The 21,113-nt window shown below is 39.9% G+C and overlaps 1 protein-coding gene across 2 annotated transcripts in view; it reads left to right on the top strand.

Annotated features, from left to right (window-relative positions):
• Positions 1–21,113, top strand: part of plk4 (polo-like kinase 4 (Drosophila)) — a 50,472-nt gene that overhangs the window by 5,702 nt on the left and 23,657 nt on the right. The window contains exons 1-7 of one of the 2 annotated variants that reach the window (XM_078201127.1): positions 11,100–11,161; positions 11,319–11,414; positions 13,786–13,881; positions 13,963–14,077; positions 16,317–17,364; positions 18,152–18,255; positions 20,183–20,586. In XM_078201127.1, the coding sequence (XP_078057253.1) occupies positions 11,129–11,161; positions 11,319–11,414; positions 13,786–13,881; positions 13,963–14,077; positions 16,317–17,364; positions 18,152–18,255; positions 20,183–20,586 (1,896 nt within the window). In that variant the 5' untranslated portion in view covers positions 11,100–11,128. Of the gene's footprint in view, positions 1–11,099; positions 11,162–11,318; positions 11,415–13,785; positions 13,882–13,962; positions 14,078–16,316; positions 17,365–18,151; positions 18,256–20,182; positions 20,587–21,113 lie in introns of those variants that run through there. The other variant, XM_078201539.1, reaches the window with a different exon arrangement.

Here is a 21,113-nt window from a genome sequence, read left to right as displayed (position 1 = left end):
AGGGTGTAAAGAAAGATCAACTTAATACGAGGTAGGTCCATTCAAAAGTCTGATGGAAAGCATTGTTAGAGAGTTTAAAAGAGTTAGAATAAAATATCAAATCAAAATAATAAATCAAAAGTTTTAGAAACATAGAACGAGAGCAAAAGATAGAATTAGAGGGTATACTGGGCACAACCTGCAAGAAGTTGCCATGCTCTGGTGCCATCTTGGTATCGTGCATGATCCTCATTATCTTCCCTCCCACAACATTCAACACCCTAGGTGACAGAAGACTGACTCCCTTCTTAAACTGGATTTGGTTTGTGCCCATCACAAACTCTGAGGTCCCCTAAAGTATTTCTCTAACCACACAAATTGTTTGGGTGCACTAAAGTCTACAAGTCACTTCTATAGAGCGGGAGAGCTTTGGCATTCTCTATACACATGAACCAAAACTGGGCTTCCTGCTTAATTTCACATTTCTTCATGAGATTTCTGAGCACATGCATAATGTCAGTTGTGCCCTTTCCAGGAATGAAGTCAAACTGTTTCTCTGCCATTTTTGTGTTCCCATAGGGATTGACACCTTGCCTAATGATGTCAAGTAATACTTTAGATGCATGACTGATGAGACTTTGCATATGATGTTTTGGACAGCCTGGAGTGTCTGCTGTTTTAGGTATTGTGACCATCTCCTATATGGTCCACTTGCAGGTGGCACAGTGCCTCACTATTGCCTCACATTGCCAGGGACCCAGGTTCGATTCCAGGTTGGGTGACTGTGTGGAGTTTAGATGTCATTCCCGTGTCTGCATAGGTTTCCTCTTGGTGCTCCGGTTTCCTCCCAAAGATGTACAGGTTAGGTAAATTAGCCATACTAAATTGCCCCTTAGTGTCCAAAGATGTGTAGATTAGGTGGATTAGCCCAGGTAAATGCACGGGGTTGCGGGGATAGGGTGGGGGAGTGGACCTGGGTAGAATGCTCTTTTGGAGAGTCAGTGCAGAATCAATGGGCCAAATAGCCTCTTTGAGCATTGTAGGGATTCATCAATTGTCCATATCTCATCAATATTCTCTTTCATTGCATCAGCTACGATTTCACCTTCTGATTTCAGTGCTTCTGTTGGTACCTGATCTTATCCTTCTGCCTTTCCACTCTTGATATTCTTTATATCTTTTCCTATTTGGTCGTGCAGTACTGCAGGTTCTAATTTTTATTGGAACTTTTATTCTTCATTGCTTTTCTGGTTCTTCAAACAGCTTCCTGCAATATTTTTCCCCTCTCAGTCTGATCTTGTCCTTACCATACAAAAAGTCTTTGTTTTCATCCTTGACTCTTATTCCTAGGTTTACATACATCTTTCCAGCTATGACCTTGATTAATGAATATGTTTTCTTAGCATTACCATTCTTGAAAGCTTCCTCTGCCTCTTTAGCTCCTTTGATCAGCCAGTTTTCTTTTTACTTTTTAACAGGCTTTCCTTACAGTACACAATTTTAAGGTATTTTCTGCTTTGTACAACACTGGTCTTTACATCATACCTTTTCTCTATTGGATCTAAACATTTTAGCGTCATTCATGGCTGTTTTACATTTTGTTGTTTCAGGCTACATTTATCTAACGCAGTCAATAGCTTTGTTTATAATGGCGGCCTTTTTTTTTGCCCCGCATCTCTTGTTTCAAATTCCATTTGAGTTTTTTGGTGTGAATTCTCGTTTTCTCTTGGGTCCTTTCCTGTTCTTTAGCTGATGATAGTAGATGCTAATTTCTTTCTTTGATCTTTCTCCATACCAATTGATGGTTCGAACCATTATCAGCACTAAGAAAGGTTCTGGAATCTAGCCCTTCTCCTATTGACTACAATATCAATTTGGTTCTTGTGTCATTTACCAGGTGAAGTCCATGTGTATCACTATGTCTATGACGGAAATATGTATTTAGGGCAAGCAACCTGTTGACTTTGCACCAATTAAGGGGCCCTGTTCATTGGTTGTGCCAAGTCCATACTTGCCACAATCTATATGCTGTATATTTGCTCCCAACTTTGCAGTAATATCCCCCATAACTACCAGACCCACTCTATTTGGACAGTCATCAATAATCTCTTGGATCCTTTGATACACTGCCAAAATTGTGTAGTCCTCTGCCTCAGTTGTTGGGAGATAAACCTGTGTGATCATAATAGGTTTGGGTTAGTAAGTACTATCATATTATCCTGTCACTGACTGGCTTCACTACTGTGGATAGTGAATTTATCAACTCTTGGTAACACCAAGTAACCCAGTAACCTGACCATACTTTTCGTCTCCACTGTTGGAGTCCAGCATTCTGACTTCTTCTGGCACTGCCTGTTCATCTGACCTCAAAGATACTAGTCCTTCTGCTTCCCTGTTTACAGTTGGCTGACTTGCTGTATTTTAATTGTCTTATGTTTAACGCATTGTATAAATTGAGTTGTAAGGACAAAACTGAATTGATCTCAAGCCATTACTGCTCAAAGTTTCAAGTTCATTCAAAGAAAGATATGTAATGACTCTCGGGAAAATGTATAAATGGTGGTAGACTCAGGCTACAGAAAATATTTTGAGTGCTAGCTTCCCAATTCAGAATATTTGGTCTACTTAATCATTGGCTCAGTTTTATTTCCTTCTAGATCACTGACCTAATTAATGCAATATTGAGACTGTTACATCTGTTATTTCCTACTATGAGATATGAGGTCAGACTCCATTAATGGTTTGAATCTAATTTGACATTCCCGTTCTATAGTACAGGGTCAAAGTTCCAATGTTTGACACAAAAAGCTCTTAAAATAGGAATGAATTAGAAATTGATGGGAAGGTTGAAAACAAATACTTATCAGATGCAAAAACAGAAAATGCTGGAAAATCTCAGCAGGTCTGACAGCATCTGTGGAGGGAGATTAGAGCTAACATTTCAAGTCTGGATGACCCTTTGTCAGATGAGTTTTGTTGAGGTCAGAGTAGTGGGGTCTTTGAGTTTGGGGGCGGGTACAACAATATGTCTAACAGTCTAAGATATATGTGTCTTTGAGGAGTGAGTGTGATTAAGTTAAGAGGGGCAGAAGAATGGGAAGAAATAACTGGAAATTAGTGAATTGGATAACAAATATTCAGAGTAATGGTGAGTGAAATTTAATCTGGACAAATGTAATATACGCACATAAACGCAAGTGATACGCATACTTTCTGAGAGTATTGAATTAGCTTGAGGTGAAGCTGAATGATACCAAGGAGTCTTGGTGGATCCAATGTTCAGAGTGCCCAACCAATGCAGAACATCACTGAATTAGCAGCCAATTAAAATGTTTAACTAATAACAACGAGTGTTAAGTCTGGAGAAGAAATTACCAAATCTATTATGAGGGACGGGTAAGGCAGATAAGCCAAATCTATTATCTGTTCAAGAGGGACGGGTTACACCTGAACTGGAGGGGGAGCTAACATCCTGGTAGGGAGATTTGCTAGAGCCACTTGGGAGGGTTTAAACTAGTTTGGCAGGGGGGTGGGACCCAAAGCAGTAGGGAGACAGAACAGGAGGTTGAGGATAGCACAGAAGTTAAAGAGAGCACATTAAGTAGTCAGGGCGGTGTTGGTAATCCTAGTACCAGACAGATCAGGCAAAAGCATTTATGTCAATGCAAGAGACCTGACTGGCAAGGCAGATGAACTCAGGGCATGGATGGGTATGCGGGACTGGGATATTATAGCAATTACTGAAACATGGCTACGGGAGGGACAGGACTGGCAGCTCAATGTTCCAAGGTACAGATGCTATAGGAAAGATAGAACAAGGAGGTAAGAGAGATGGGGGAATTGCACTTTTGATTAGGGAAATCATCACAGCAGCACTGAGGGGGGATATATCCGAGGGTTTGGCTACTGAGTCTATATGGGTAGAACTGAGAAATAAAAAGCGGGAAATCACTTTGATAGGGTTGTACTATAGGTCCCCAAATAGTCAGCGGGAAATTGAGGAGCAACTATGTAAGGAGATTACAGATAGCTCCAAGAAAAATAGGGTGGTAATCGTAGGGGATTTTAACTTTCCCAACATTGACTGGGACAGCCATAGTATTAGAGGGTTGGATGGAGAGAAATTTGTTGAGTGTATTCAGGAGGAATTTCTCATTCAGCATGTGGATGGCCTGACTAGAGAAAATGACAAATAACAGAATACCCAGGTGCTGAGTATTCTGCTATTTGTCATTTATATCAATGATTTGGGTGAGAATATAGAGCAAAACTTGACCTCCTCTTGGGAAATAACGAAGGGCAGGTGACAGAAGTGTTAGTGAGGGATCACTTTGGGACCAGTGACCTTAATTCTATTAGTTTTAAGATAGCTATGGAGAATGATAAGTCTGGCCCAAAAGGTAAAATTCTAAATTGGGGCAAGGCCAATTTTGATGGTATCAGGCAGGAACTTTCAACAGTTAATTGGGGGAGTCTGTGGGAAGGCAAAGGGACGTCTGGTAAGTGGGAGGGCTTTCAAAAGTGTGTTAACCAGTGTTCAGGATAAGCACGTTCCTCTTGGAATGAAGGGCAAGGCTGGTAGAAGTAGGGAACCCTGGATGACTTGGGATGTTGAGACCCTGGTCATGAAGAAGAAGGAGGCACATGACATGCATAGGCAGCTAGGACCAAGTGAATCCCTTGAAGAATATAGGGGGTTTAGAAGTAGAGTTGAGAGAAATCAGGAGGGCAAAAAGGGGTCACAAGATTGTTTTGGCAGATAAGGCAAAGGAGAATCTAAAAAGCTTCCACAATTGCATAAAGGCCAAAAGAGTAACTAGGGAGAGAGTAGGGCCTCTGAAGGATCAACAAGGTCATCTATGTAAGGATCCACAGGAGATGGATGAGATCCTAAATGAATATTTCTCATTGGTATTTACTGTTGAGAAAAGTATGGATGTTGGGGAACTTGGAGAAATAAATAGTGATGTCTTGAGCAATGTACATATTACAGAGAAGGAGGTGCTGGAAGCCTTAAAGCGCATCAAGGTAGATAAATCCCCAGAATCTGATGAAGTGTATCCCAGGACATTGTGGGAGGCTAGGGAGAAAATTGCGGGTCCCCTAGCAGAGATATTTGAATCATCGATAGTCAGAGGTGAGGTGTCTGAAGATTGGAGAGTGACAAATGTGCCTTTCTTTAAGAAGAACTGCAGGGAAAAGCCTGGGAATTACAGGCCAGTGAGCCTCACATCTGTATAAAAACAAATTACTGCGGATGCTGGAATCTGAAACCAAAAGAGAAAATGCTGGAAAATCTCAGCGGGTCTGGCAGCATCTGTAAGGAGAGAAACGAGCTGACGTTTTGAGTCCAGAGCTTTGACAAAGGGTCGTCTGGACTCAACGTCAGCCCTTTTCTCTCCCTACAGATGTTGCCAGACCTGCTGAGATTTTCCAGCATTTTCTCTTTTAGCCTCACATCTGTGGTGGGTAAGTTGTTGGAAGGTATTTTGAGAGACAGGATCTACAGGCATTTAGAGACACGAGGACTGATTAGGGACAGTCAGCATGGCTTTGTGAGTGGAAAATCATGTCTCACAAATTTGAATTTTTTTGAAGGGGTAACCAAGAAGATAGATGAGGGCAGTGCGGTTGATGTTGTCTACATGGACTTTAGCAAAGCCTTTGACAAGGTACCGCATGGTAGCTTGTTGCATAAGGTTAAATCTCATGGGATCAGAGTGAGGTAGCTAAATGGATACAAAATTGGCTTGATGACAGATGCCAGAGGGTGGTTGTAGAGAGTTGTTTTTCAAACTGGAGGCCTGTGACCAGCGGTGTGCCTCAGGGATCAGTACTGGGTATTCTGTTATTTGTCATTTATATCAATGATTTGGATGAGAATATAGGGAGCATGGTTAATAAGTTTGCAGATGACACCAAGATTGGTGGCATAGTGGGCAGTGAAGAAAGTTATCTCGGATTGCAACAGGATCTTGATCAATTGGACCAATGGACTGACGAATGGCAGATGGAATTTAATTTAGACAAATGTGAGGTGATGCATTTTGGTAGATTGAACCACCAGGGCAGGGCTTACTCAGTTAATGGTAGGGCATTGGGGAGAGTTAGAGCAAAGAGATCTAGGGTTACAGGTTCATAGCTCCATGAAAGTGGAGTCACAGGTGGACAGAGTGGTGAAAAAGGCATTCGGCATGCTTAGTTTCATTGGTCAGAACATTGAATACAGGGAGTTGGGATGTCTTGTTGAAGTTGTACAAGACATTGGTACGGCCACACTTGGAATAGTGCGTACAGTTCTGGTCACCCTATTATAGAAAGGGTATTATTAAACAAGAAAGAGTGCAGAAAAGATTTACTATGATTGATGGTTTGAGTTATAAGGAGAGGCTGGATAGACTAGAACTTTTTTCACGGGAGTGTAGAAGACTGAGGGATGATCTTATCGAGGTCTATAAAATAATGAGGAACATAGATCAGCTAGATAGTCAATATCTTTTCTCATGGGTAAGGGAGTCTTAAACTAGAGGGCATAAGTTTAAGGTGAGAGGGGAGAGATACAAAAGTGTCCAGAGGGGCAATTTTATCACACACAGGGTGGTGAGTGTCTGGAACAAGCTGCCAGTAGAGGCGGGTACAATTTTGTCTTTTAAAAAGCATTTAGACAGTTACATGGGTAAGTTGGGTATAGAGGGATACGGGCCAAATGCGGGCAATTGGGACTAGCTTAGGGGTTGTTTTTTTTTAAAAAGGGCAGCATGGGCAAGTTGGGCCGAAGGGCCTGTTTCCATGCTGCAAACCTCGATGACTCTTACTAAAATGATAGACAAGACTGGGAACTAAATATCCAAGGATATTTGATATTTAGGAAGGGCAGGCAAAAAGTGCAAGCAGCTGGGGTGGTGATAGTTAAAAATGAAATCTGTGCAATAGTGAGAGAGGGTATGGGCTCACAAATTTAGATGTAAAATCAGTCTGGGTGAAAGTAAGAAGGGGCGGCAAACATTAGTGAGAGTCGTTTATAGGCCTCCAAACAGTAGTGGTAAGTTATTGGATGGAACTAAACAGGAAATTAGAATGCATGTAACAAATATATATATATATATATATATTATATATATATATATATATTATATATTTATATATATATATATTATTATTATATATATATATTTATATATATAATTATATATTATATATATATATATATATATATTATTATTATATATATATATATATATTATATATATATATATAATATATTATATATATATATATATAATAATACTGTGCCGGAAGAATTCCTAGAGTGTGTACAAGGCTTTTTTTTAGACCAGTATGCCAAGGAACCAACGGAGGATCACACTATGCTAGGTTTAGTATTGTGCGATGAGAAGGGATTGATAAATAATCCTGTTGTGTGGGTTCCTTTAGAGAACAGTGACCATAACATGATTGAAAATGAAGTAGTCCAATCCATAACTAAGGCCTTAAATCTAAACAAAGGAAACTACAAAGGTATGAGACATGAGTTGGCTAAGATAGGTTGGGGGACTTCATTAAAAGGCATGATGGTGGATAGGCAATGGCTAATATTTAAAGAATGAATGCACACATTGCAACAGTTATCCATTCCTTTCTAGCACAAAAACGCAACTGGAAAAGCAGCCCAACCATGGCTAACAAAATAAATAAACAAAAAAAACAAAATAAATAGTATTAGATCTAAAGTTGCTAGAGAAAGCATGGGGATTGGAAGCAGTTTTGCATTCAGCAAAGAAGGACCAAGACATTGATTAAGAGAGGAATAATAGAGCCTGAGAGTAAACTTGTAAGGAATATAAAAACAGACTGTAAAAATGTCTATAAGTATGTAATAGCAAAAAGATTAGTGAAGACAAATGTCTTCACAATCCAAAAAGGGAGAATTTATAATGGAGAACAAGGAAATGGCAGCACAGTTAAACGGCTACTTGATGCAAATTTTCCAGAAATGCTAGGGAACAAAGTGTCTAATAAGAAGTAGGAATTGAAGGAAATTAGTGTCACTGGAAAAATTAGTGCGACTGAAAGTTGATTAAAACCCAAGGCCTGATAATCTACACCCCAGGGTACTAAAGGAGAAGGCCTTGAAAATAGTGGATGATTTGTTTGTCATCTTCCAAAGTTCTGTAGATTCTGTAACAGTCTTAGCAGATTGAAGAGTAGCAAATGTAACCCCGCTGTTTAAAAAAGGAAGGAGGAAGAAAATGGAATTACAGACTGATTAGCCTAATCAGTAGTCGGGAAAATGTTGGAATTTGTTATAAAGGATGTGATAATGGGACACTTACAAAATATGAGCAGGACAAAGTCAATATGGATTTATGAAAGGGAAATCCAGTTTAACAAATGTAACAGAATTTTTATGAGGACGTAACTAGCAGAATATATAAGGGAGAGCCAGTTGATGTAGTGTATTTAGATTTTTAGCAAGTTTTTGTAAGGTCTAACATAAGCGGTTAGTGTGCAAAATTAAAAAACATGGGATTAGGGTAATATATTGGCATAGATTGGAAAATTAGTTAGCGGACAGAAAACAGAACAGGAATAAATGGGTCTTTTTCAGAGTGGCAAGCAATGGCTAGTGTGATACTGCAGGGAACTGTGCTTGGGCCCCAGCTATTCACAGTATATATCAATGATTTGGATGAGGGAACTAAATGTAATTTTCCATGTTGCTGACACAAAACTTAGTGGGAATGTGAATGGTGCGGAGGATATTAAAGAGGCTTCAAGGTGATTTTAAACAAGTTGAATGAGTGCACAAATACATAGCAGATGCAGTATAATGTGGATAAATGTGAAGTTGTCCATTGTGGTAGGAAAAACAGAATGGCAGAGTATTATTTAAATGGTGATAGATTGGGAAATGTTGACATATAAAGGTACCTGTGTATTCTTTTTCATCAGTGTCTGAAAGCAAGTAGGCAGCAATAGCAAGCAGTTCGGAAGGGAAATGATATGTTGGCTTTCGTATCAAGAAGTTTTGAATTCAGGAGCAAGGATTTTTTATTGCAGCTATACAGGGCCATAGTGAGACCACTCCTGGATTTGTTTCACCTGTTGATGATGCACCTACTACTACTATGGAGATGAAAATTTGTTTGATTTTTTTCAAAATCATTTTGCTGGTCCATGTTCCAGCACCACTACTGACCCTGTCTCAATAGCTGTCTCAAAAGCTCATTGACCTTTGCTAAATTATGTAGGAACTTGTCTACTTGGTTGACCAAGTGAGGAATCTGAAGCTCAGTTATGTTCCTGGGTTATGGAAATTCTCTGGCTGATTTAAATAATACTCTGCCATTCTGTTTTTCCTACCACAATGGACAACTTCACATTTATCCACATTATACTGCATCTGCTATGTATTTGTGCACTCATTCAACTTGTTTAAAATCACCTTGAAGCCTCTTTAATATCCTCCGCACCATTCACATTCCCACATTTTGTAGATCAACTGTGATTCCAGTGGCTTGTTCTTTCTATGTAACCTAGAATCTTGATCAGAGGTTTGGTGAACTCACATTTTTCATTAATATTAGGTTTGCATCCTGTAAGATTCTTAGGACTGTTCTAATTCAGCAGTCATGCTCTTCTCTCATGGGGCCATGTATAAGTATATTGTCCATATGGCAGATTACTCCTTCTTTGGTTTGAGACATAGCTCTTGGAAAATTTCAGGAGTGGACACTATTCCAAATTGTAATAATCTATTGAAACAATAATGACTGAATGACATTATAAATGTGATCCACAAAACTGATTCTTTGTCCTGAGGTAACTGTCAAAATTTACTCTTACTTCCAGTTTGCTAAATAAAATACCCATGGCTTGTTTGGCAAAGCTCTCCTCCATTGAGGCATCAGATGGATCTTCCATTTCACTGATTTGTTTGGTTGAGTCAAGTCCACATAGATTCTTACAGAGCCATTTGGCGACCGTATCCATTCTTGAACACCATTTTGTTGGCATGGTGAGATAATCCCACCTCATTACATCTTCTCAATTTGACCTTTAACTTTATCCAAGAGTGGGTCAGAGACTTTTCTCAGTGTAAAGAAGAAAATTGGTTTAGCACCACCTCATTACTTGCCATGAAGGGAGTGCAACAGAGGTTCACCAGACTGATTCCTGGGTTGGCAAAAATGTAGTATGAGGAGAAATTGGGTAACTAAGTCTGTATTCACTGGAATTTAGAAGAAACAGAATGCATTTCTGGCAGGATGAACAGACTGGTGCAGGGGTAATGTTTCCTCTGATTGGGGAGGTCTAGAACAAGGAGTCATAGTCTCAGGATATGGGGGAGACCATTTAGCACTGAGATGAAGAGAAAATTCTTCATTCAGAGGGGGGTGCAATCAAAAAAAAACTGACGAAATTTAGGATTTTTAGCTTGGTGGTGTTTGGAAAGGCGAAGTTTGAGAGGTGATTCTTAGGTATTTCAGGTAGTTAAAGGAATGGAGATGGTGAATCTAGGACATTAATCTAGTCAAAGAAAATTTACCATTGATGTCAGGAAATTTTATTTACACCAAGTGGCTAATGTATGGAATACCCGATCAAAAAGATGCATTTTTTTTGCAAGTAATGAGCGACGGTTAATGAAGGATTTTTTTTGGTATACAAATTGCAAGTGTTGCGTTTGTACCGTGGAGTTTAATATCAGATAACCGATAGAAAGTAGGTGGTTACAACAAAAAGCTTACTGTAATATAACTTAAGATATTTGGTGTACGAAAAACTTGTGTCACGTGACAATTGTATTGTGAACATTACTTAAGGCGGCAGTTTATATTTCATTGTAAATATCCAATAACGACTGTTGATGTTTCGCTTGGTGAGTCCTTGGAGAACTCACAACTACTACTTAAGGTTGTTGCCTGGCGATGAGAAGCCGTTGATTTTGGTTCTAACGCGGGAATAAAGCCGGGCTTGTGTTCTAATGACTCAGTTATTTGCCTTCGATTCCACTTGATCGTTAGCCCGCTGGTAATGCACTCAAACGAACCGTGTCTCTGTTTCTGCTAGTCGTCTTAAAATGCTTGATCGAGTGTTGAATTACATTTTCTTAAAATGCAAGAGTGGGGTCTCTGGCGATGTGAGGATGTCAGTTACAGATGGCGAAAATACGATCGAGGTGAGCAGGATGGAGACTTTGAGACCGTTTAAACGAGCTATTTGCCCGTAGCTTAATCGTTACAACTGCATCATTGTATTGTAATCGCTGATGGAAAAGTGAGATTTTTTCTAAAATCCACGTTAAACTGTTATCTTTTGAAATGTTTATTTCACAGGACTTCAAGGTTTTAACGCTACTGGGGAAGGGTTCATTTGCATGCGTTTACAGAGCAAAGTCTGTGAGCACTGGCCTGGAGGTGGCGATAAAAATGGTAAGGTTATATTAATCTTTTTAAAGATAAATTTTAATGTAAACGCCAATCCATACACGAACAACTGACAATGATTATATTTTGGCTAAGTTTGTAAAGAGAAGAAATTCCAATCTTGTGTCAACAGAATCTGTTTTAAACTTTCAACTTGAAACTACCTAACCATCATAAATTGATCGTGTCTTTTTCCTCGAGCAACATTGCCTGCCTTAGAACTGCTGTGAATACTTCTCAAGCAACTTAACCTGTTCATCCTCCCAAGGACCCATTCCCTAACTACCTTTTCCTCTCTGAAGCCCTCAATATCCTGACTTCCAGATCTGTGCCCATCCTTCCCAGAATTCTATCTTCTAGTTCATCTTCCCTTGGCACAAAACAACACTTGCTAACAATTGGCATCACCTTTGAGGGCAATTGTGGTGAATCAGCCTTCTCGCTCGTTGTACTGCATGTAACACAGTTCACCACACTAGTCTTTTTCAATATCCGTCTTCTGGGGACATTTCTACATATCTGAATATAGTCAGTGCATTGCCAACAGTGGCTTCTGTTTTCCCTTCTACACAATCATCAGAGTCCCACAAGGGACCCATACCATGATGTCCTTTTGTGTGAATGGTAATGACACCCAGCTCTACTACTTCCTTTTCTCCCAACTGTCAAAATGCCGTTGATCTGTTTGTATAGCATTAGTCTTAGATCCATCACAACTTTCACCAGTTCAATATTGGGGAAGCCATTGTCTTCAGCCCTTGCCATTAACTGAATCTCCATCCTAGCCAATCTTGAGGTGAATGAGATCTGCTTGCACTAAATTCCCCTTTCATATCATGTCTGTTCTTTGATCAATATTGACTTCCCAAATTTGCATTTACATTCCTCCTTGATGTGTCCTGACTAACTGCAATTTCCTTTGGTCATATGCTTCTTCCTAAAGATTCAATTTCTTTGACTCTTATTTATCCATTTATTGGAGACTGTACTCAGTAGAACTTCCCAACATTTATCAAAAACCCTCTCAAAACTCACCTCTTTGACCAAATGTTTGATACCTCTTTCCCTGGCACAATGTCTATCTATTTGTGAAATATCTCTGGTATTTCCTCATGTTACAAATATCAACTCTGTTCATCTCTCTATAGATGAATATTTTACCATTTTCTGTTATTTCAGATTCCAGCATATGCAGAATTTTGCTTTTCCATATAAATTTGCTTTTTTTTTATAATTGCAAACTGTGAACTCTGAGTAGTTTCCATGCTTTCCAATTGAATAGGACATTAGGGCCGTGTTTCTGAGAAAACTTGAATCTATTTGTAAACTATTTCAGCTACACACCATCACTGAAATTATAATTTAATTCTGGAGTCTGGAGAAAAGAGTTTGTTGGAACTCTTGAATATTTTTAACTATTCTGGAGTTAATGAAAATGTTTAACTATTGTGGGCATTGGTAATATTTACTTTTAATTGCAAGGAATGGATCTGTGCAAAATGCACTCTGGATAAGAATAATTGGAATTCTAGCCAGGCAATATAATTACGCTATTTGTCTGGAATCAACATTACAGTCTAATGTTCAGACACTTGAAAGGCCCAGTAACTGTTCATCAATATTGTTAAATATTTTTTGGAAACCCAATTGTTGAAAAGTACTTGGAGCTGTAAGACGCTGAACCAGTATCGAGATCAAGGTCCTCATGTCTTCTTACTTGGAAAATTTTCAAGCAAAATAGAGCAATGAACAAGAAGTAATACCAAGAATCTAGTTGACATATGCCTTATGTGGGGAAAATATCTCATATCTGCTTGGCAATGTTTTGATGTGCAGGAGCATGAAGTAAAGAATTGCAATTCCTGTCCTACTGTGCTAGTAATACAAACTGCAATCTTACCAAAAAAAATTCTAAGTGTCAAAAAAGTCTGAAAATCAGAGTGTTACATTCTGGTTTTTTTGGACGAGTTTGCAATCTTCCCACACTGACAATTTTTCTTTGGCGTGGCAAGCCGGAAAGGGGCCAATCAACGGGCTGGTAAATTCACACCCATTATGTATGGAAAGAATGAATAATTACTTTCCCTAACAGGGTATACAATTTTGCATTCCAGTGAAATGTTCAGATAGTTGTGAAGTACTCTTGGAATAAACAGCACTAATTTAATTCATCTATTTACATATTACTGAAGTTATATGTTATTACAATAATAAATTATTCAATAATTTATTACTAAATAAATCTTTACGCAGTTAATGAATTTTATTTTCATAAGGCTAGTACTTTAACGACCAATTACTGATTATAGGTAACCTTATAAGCATTGTTTATTAGCATTTCTGCATATCTTGATGCAAAGTGGTTTTCTGTTGTCAGATTGACAAAAAGGCCATGCATAAAGTGGGAATGGTGCAGAGAGTCCGGAACGAAGTGGAAATCCATTGTCAGCTGAAGCATCCCTCTATATTGGAGGTAAATTGCTACTTTTTATTAACTGTTTTTGTTTAATCTAATCTGTCAAAATACTTGAAGATGCTTCTTGTTTTCTTTCAGCTCTACAATTATTTTGAAGACAATAATTATGTCTATTTAGTATTGGAGATGTGTCACAATGGAGAGATGAGCAGATATTTAAAAAACAGGAAAGCCACTTTCTCTGAAGATGAAGGTAACTACCATCTGAAAATATTGAAGGGGGGCATATGAAAGTTTTTAAGAAGTGATACCTTTCCTGAACCTCTGGATTCTCCATTTGTTAAATAAAAAACTAATATGCAAAACACTTTGACCTTCTCTTTTCTCCCATAAATTGGCTTAAACACCCTCTTATACCTCCTCTGCCTTTCTCCAATGACAAGTGCGAAGAACTCAGACTTTTTGGTCACAAAGATGGAGACTATGCATTCACCTGCCTCTACTGCTTTTTTTCCTTCCCCCCTAGCCCAAGGCACCAAGCTTCTCAGAATATTCTCCACTGACCGAACGCTGAATTTGCATCTTTTTCTGGACTTCTTCCCATCTCTCGCTGTGCTCATCTCATCTGTGCAACCTCTCCAGCCTCCTCATCCCCATGCCCACCAAATTGTTGACCACCCAACTTTCCTTTATGGCCTATTGTTAGCTGATATAAGTTTCCCTCTCCTCAGCTACCGTCACCTTCCTCTTCAGTTCTGCCATTATCATCCCACCCCTGATTTTTGCAAAATACTACTCTTTTGCCAACCTTGTTGATAAAGGGGAGCCTGAAACTGTGGTATCCTTGGAGTTCCAAATAGCATTTGATAAATTACCACATCAAAGGTTAGTAAAAAATAAGAGCTCATGCTGTAGGAGGTATCTTATTTGTATGGAAAGAGGATTGGTTAGCTAACAGTGTGTAGGGATGATTGGCAAGCTGTAACCAGCTGTGTGTCAATGGGATCAGTGTTGGGGCTTCAACTATTTACAATCTATATAAATGACTTGGGTGAAGGGACTGAATGTACGGTAGTTAAATTTGCTGATGACGCAAAAAGGACATTGGGGGACGCGATTCTTCCAAAAGTGCTGAATTGGCGAGAACTGGTGTAAATCACAACTGTTTTTTCAGTTCAACTTCAGACCCAATCTACACATTCTGCAATGCAGAGATCACAATCATGAATCTCATTAAAAGTTTGGGGAGGTGGGGCCTATTCATGCCGGAGTGCGACAGTTCCGGATCTCTGTGCATGCGCAGTGGCCCCCAAACTATCAGATTGCACTTTGCTGAAAGTGGAGTTCAGGCCACAGTCATGTAAACATGTGAACTAGGAACAGGAGTAGGCCACTTGACCCTTGAGCCTGTTCTACCATTCAGTAAGAACATGACTTGTTATAATGTAACCAATGGTAACAGGATGTGGTGGTCAGATGACCCGCTATAAATAGAAAGCAGATGGGGATTGTGCGGAGCGGGTGTGGCCCAAGTGTGGGGTAATGAAGTTACTTTATTAAACCTTTACTTTGATTTACTTTGAAGTTCGTTATTTTATTGCTTGTAACTGGAGTATTCTTACTACCGGATCAACAAGCTGTTCTGACTGTAGCCTCCCCAAGAAGGGACCTGGAGCTGTGAAGCAGCAGTGCTAACCACTGTGCTACCGTGCCGCCCATGTCCTGATGCGATTTGGTGTCCTGTTTTGTTTTGATGCCTCTAAAGCATTTTTTAATGTTTATCACCTTGAAAATGCCATATAAATACAAGTTGTTGTTGTGGACTTGAAACATAGCACAGGTGTCAAATGCCATTTAGCAAATTAGCCTCTCCTATATTCCTTCAGAAGTCAGGAACCTCTAGTGTCGAGAGATTCGTGTATTACTTTGAGGTACTTTATGAAAGCCAACTATTGCTTCCTTGGATTTATACTCTTATCTGCTGAGCTCTACTTACATGTTATTAACCTTTCTCCCCACTGTTGTATATTGTGCTTGTGTGTAGAGTCAACTTCCTCTCCTCCACATTTTTCCCATTATTCTGTACTTTTATTGTTATGTCCCTTGCTTATTGCCTTTGCATTTTTCTACATTAAACACTTTTCTCTTTTTTTTGGTCCAATTTCCCAGCTAACCAACCAATGGATCCGATAGTTGCCAAAGTGAGCCAAAGTTGTATATTTGGGACGTGAAAAGTTGAAACCTAATTTGTTAGAAATCAGAAATAAGGAAACAAATCTATTCAGAATTTATTATGAACTCAACAGTGGGAATGGAGGAAGAGCTGTGTAGACAAATTGGAGACGTATGCAAAAATAACAAGGCTATAATAATAGGTGACTTTAATTATTCAAAGATAAACTAAGGAAAGAAAGTAACTCGTAACAAAGAAGGGAACTGCTTCTATGTAAAATATTTGAAATACTTATGTATTCACTTTTGTTTTTCCACAGCTCGACACTTCATGCATCATATTGTTACTGGCATGTTATATCTCCACTCACATGGTATTCTGCATCGAGACCTCACCCTTTCTAACCTTCTACTCACAAGCGATATGAACATAAAGATTGCTGATTTTGGATTAGCAGCACAGCTGAAAATGCCAAACGAAAAGCACTTCACCATGTGTGGTACCCCCAATTACATTGCACCAGAAATCGCAACCCATAGTGCTCATGGCCTTGAATCTGATGTGTGGTCTCTTGGGTGCATGTTTTATACCTTTCTGGTGGGAAAGCCACCCTTTGATACCGACACTGTTAAAAATACACTGAACAAGGTGATGCTGGCAGATTATGAAATGCCAACATTTATTTCGAATGAGGCTCGAGATCTAATCTACCAGTTGCTTCGGAAAAATCCAGTAGACCGTATCAGTCTTTCTGGTGTATTAGACCATTCGTTCATGATGAAGTGCCCTTCATCCAGAAGTAAAAATTCAGAAACTGTGGAGGACTCTATGGATAGTGGGCATGCCACAATTTCAACAGGATTTACCATTGGAACAGGATCCTCTAGTGCTAGTACAATGGGACGCTTGCATCAAAAGACTAAGCAAGTAATAGGACAGTTTCTCCCAAACAAAATGGCAGTAATTACCTCACACAGTAGACTTATCAATGATACTTCATCCATGGAAGGTAGTGCAGTCTTTAGTGAGAGAAGTGTACAAAATTCTGAAATTATCAGAGGTGGCAGAGGCAGAACTGTGCAACATTCAGAGGAAGAACGACCTCATTCTAGGTGGCTTCGCAGGGCACACTCCACTGATCGATCTGGTACTTTTCAAAGCCAGAATCTAGAAAAGCCCTCTAGTATTTTAGAGCGATGTCACTCTGTTGATGCACTGACAAAGTCCGCCAGACCTGGAATGTACAATCCTGCAAATTTGTATGGAGATGGTTATATGGATAGTCAGCAGTTCAGTAGAGACAGTTCAAGTATTGTTGGCTTGCGTGATAAACCCACAATATCTCCACCTGTCAAGCATACAGCAAAGTAAGTACTTTTTATTTTGCCAAATAGCAAATCTTTGTCCATTGTCATTTAACACTGGATGCTGTGGGTTAAAAAGATAGTAAAAGCTTGGATAGAATTGATGGCAATAAATGACTTCTATAATTACAATATAGAACATGTGTTTTAACAGGTAAACCTCTACACTGTCTGCTGTTGCACAAATTCAGTTTAATATGGGCAAGTCTTGGACCCCAAGATTTTCATGCTGTAATGCAAACACCAGCCTCCCTCCACTACAAACACAAAAGAAAACTTAATTATTTTGTTGATATTTTATGACACATTTATTTTGGAACGTGAGAACTAGAAACTGATGGCATATGTATGCAATATTGACCTGGCATTGGTGGATTAAAGCCAAAGCACTAGGCAGGAGCAAAAAACACAGCTATGAAATAATATGGCCTCGAGATATGGTTCCAGTAAATCATGTTATGTCGGAGTCCTAGATAGCTAAATGAAAGTAGGGAGCTCTAGGCAAAACCTTGTGTAACATAAACCATATATTTAAATGTTGTTGCTTCAGACAGTAATTTGGCAAGCTTAGAAACATCCTTGCCTCGAACTGTGCCAAAATAGTATGTTCAGCATGTTCAATGGTTTCATGGCAATGGTACCTTTTGAGTGAATGTTTTTCATTATTGAACAGGCTTATGAAAATTAAAATGGCCTCTTCTCATTTGTCAGCCTTAAATTCTTTAGTTAACTAGGAGCCAACCTCTCAAGTTGTTAATAAGGCACTTACCTATCCTAATTTTATTCACAGGTCAAATTTTGCTTATCAGCCTGTGTCCAGTGGGACATTCTTGGAGCAGATATCGCAGATTGGTACAACACAACGCTGGTTTGAAAATGTTCAAGCACATAATGGTATGCAATTAAATTTTGTCATTTCAAAAGTTAATACAATGGCAAATATGCTACTTTCATTTTAACTTTTTTCTCTTGTAGGCCTGTGCCAGGCATCTTTTTTAGGTTGAGATGATTATCTGGAGATCTGCCAGCATGCTTAGTATTTTTATTCTTTCATAGGATGTTGGCATTGCTGGAAAGGCCAGCATTTATTCCCATCCCTAATTGTTCTTGAGAATGTGGTGGTGAGGACTTTCTTGAACCACTGCAGTCTATCTGGTACAGGTACATCCACAAAGCTGCTGGAAAGGGAGTTCCAGGATTTTGATGCTCAGCAGTGAAAGAATGGTGATATAGTTCCAAGTCAGGATGGGGTGTATAGCTTGGAGGAAAGCTTTCAGGTGATGGTGTTTCATGCATCAGCTTGTTCTTCTAGATGGCAGAGGTGTTGTGGGTTTGGAAGGTGCTGTCAAAGGAGTCTTGGTGAGTTGTTGCAGTGCATCTTGTAGATGGTACATACTGCTGCCACTCTGGTGGAGGATCTGAATGTTTACGGTGATGGATGGCATGCCAATAAAGTGGGCTGTTTTGTCCTGGATGGTGCTGAGCTTCTTGAATGTTGAGGCTGCACTCATCCAGGCAAGTGGAGAGTATACCATCATACTTTTGCTTGTAGCTTGTAAATGGTGGACTGACACTCTACAGAATTCCTGGCCTCTGACCTACTCTTGTAGCCACAGTAGATGGCTAGTCCAGTTCAGTTCCTAGTCAATAGTAACCCCAGAATGGTGATAGTAGGGGCTTTGACAATGATAGTGACTTTGAATGCCATGGGGAGATGCTTGGATTCTCTCTTGTTGGAGATGGTCATGCCTGTCACTTGTGTGGCGCAGATATTACCTGCCACTTCTCAGCCCAAGCCCAAATGTTGTCCAGGTCTTGCTGCATCTGGACACAATGTCTGAGAAATTGTGAATGGTACTCAACATTGTGCAATCATTAGTGTACGTCCCCACTTCTGACCTTAACAATGGTGGAAAGGTCATTGATGACACAACTGAAGATGGTTGGGCTGAGACACAACCCTGAGGAGCTTCAGTGATGCCCTGGAATTGAGATGATTGACCTTCAATCACCGCAGCCATCTTCCTTTTTGCTGGGTATGACTCCAACTATTGGGGAGTTTTCCTCCAATTCCCATTGACCAGTTTTGTTATGCCACCTTGATGCCATACTCAATCAAATGTTGCCTTGGTGGCAAGGGCAGCCACTCTCTCTCCTCACTTCCCAATGGTCCCAACAGTGCCAGGTCAGAGCAGTGGTCGTTTCCAGGGTGACTGGCAGTCCCCCCAGTGGAGATTGCCACAGGAGCTGGACATCATGGTGAATTTTGGGGGGGGGACATGGCAGGGTTCAGTTTGGCTGTGATCTTTTTGGGGTGGGGTAAAGAGGGTGGTGATCTTTGGAAGGGGTTGCCACGCATGGACACAGGGGACCTGCAAAAGGAGCTCCCCTTCCTGTTCAGTAGTGACCCATGCAGCTATACCTGCCAGACTTATGTTGTGGGCCTCTCCTGACTGCAGATAAGATAGTATCGGGGGTGGTAAGTTGGGGCCCTTAAGTGGTCATTAATTGGATGCTTAGTTTAAGGGGGCTCTAAGCCCAAATATCTCATCCACCACTTACAGGTCAGGGGTTGGCGATGGTGGAGGTGTGTGCCGAATTCTGAGCCCCACACCCCAACCTTTAAACTTTGGCAGGGTAGTGTAAATTCCAGCCCATTGTAATTTAAGGTTTTTTAGCCAAAGTAGTACCCAGTTTCCTGAAGAGAAATTTCTGAAAGTGTCACATGGGTAATGTACATAAATGTGTACAATAATTGGGCAAACTTAGATCGTCAAGATTTGTTCATTTAAGTTAACGTGTATCATTTTGTACCTCCTAGCTCCTCTCAAAAGAACAGTGGATGTTAGTGCCACAAGTAGTCCTAGTGGAAGTTTCCACAGTGAAAGAAAGCAGCAGATTACCAAAGAAGTATCAACAAATACATGGGGAAAGAATCCCAGCAACAAAATAAAAAGTGATACTTTTTATGAAGAGAGCTGCTGCAAAAAACAGATGGGAATTCAGAAATATGATGGGGTTCCTTTACCAGCAGGATGGAGCTCTGCAAAAGGAGACAACGGGCAAGCAGATGCACAGTATAGCTGTCAAGTGTTGAAACAGCACAGCTTTGTACAAGGGGAAAGACAGCCTGTTGAGAATCAGATGAGAACATTGCAAGAGTTGGTCTCACCGCTGAGGGCCCACAGACTTAAACCGATCCGTCAGAAAACCAAAAATGCAGTGGTAAGGATTACAACTTCAATTTACTATTAACAAATGAATTAGTTGTAAAACTTGTATGGGAATTTCTTGATTTGATTCTAAATTGAAACATGGGTTAATAATAATAAAGGCAAGTACTTAGTACCATCTACATCAGGAAATTCTAGGTCTCATTGACCTCAACAAAAATAGTACTTGGCCCACAATAATTAGTCTCTGTTCTTGAGCTGGGTTGGATTTGCAACCTGTAGCAAGCCATGTGTCAAATAACTAGGGCGTCACAGTCCTGGAGAGTATAACTCAAAAAATAGATGATGGTCAGTTGGCCATCTGTGCCAGAGAGTGCGAGCAAGACAAAAGTCAAGACCTTGGCCAAAGAAGTAAGTTTTAGCATGAGCCTTAATGAAGGCGAGGAGGATGAGAGAAGGAAGTGTTTAAAGAGTGAATTTCAGTGCATGAAGCTAGTTAGTGAAACACATGACTGCCAATGGAGTGGCAAAAGGAAGTGGAGAGGCACTGTCAGAGGAAAGTAGAATGCGGGCAATTCT

This window comes from Mustelus asterias, chromosome 1 (genome assembly GCF_964213995.1).
Source record: "Mustelus asterias chromosome 1, sMusAst1.hap1.1, whole genome shotgun sequence".
Taxonomy (NCBI): domain Eukaryota; kingdom Metazoa; phylum Chordata; class Chondrichthyes; order Carcharhiniformes; family Triakidae; genus Mustelus; species Mustelus asterias.
Note: the sequence above shows the minus strand (reverse complement) of the source record. Positions and strands in the feature narration are given on the sequence as shown.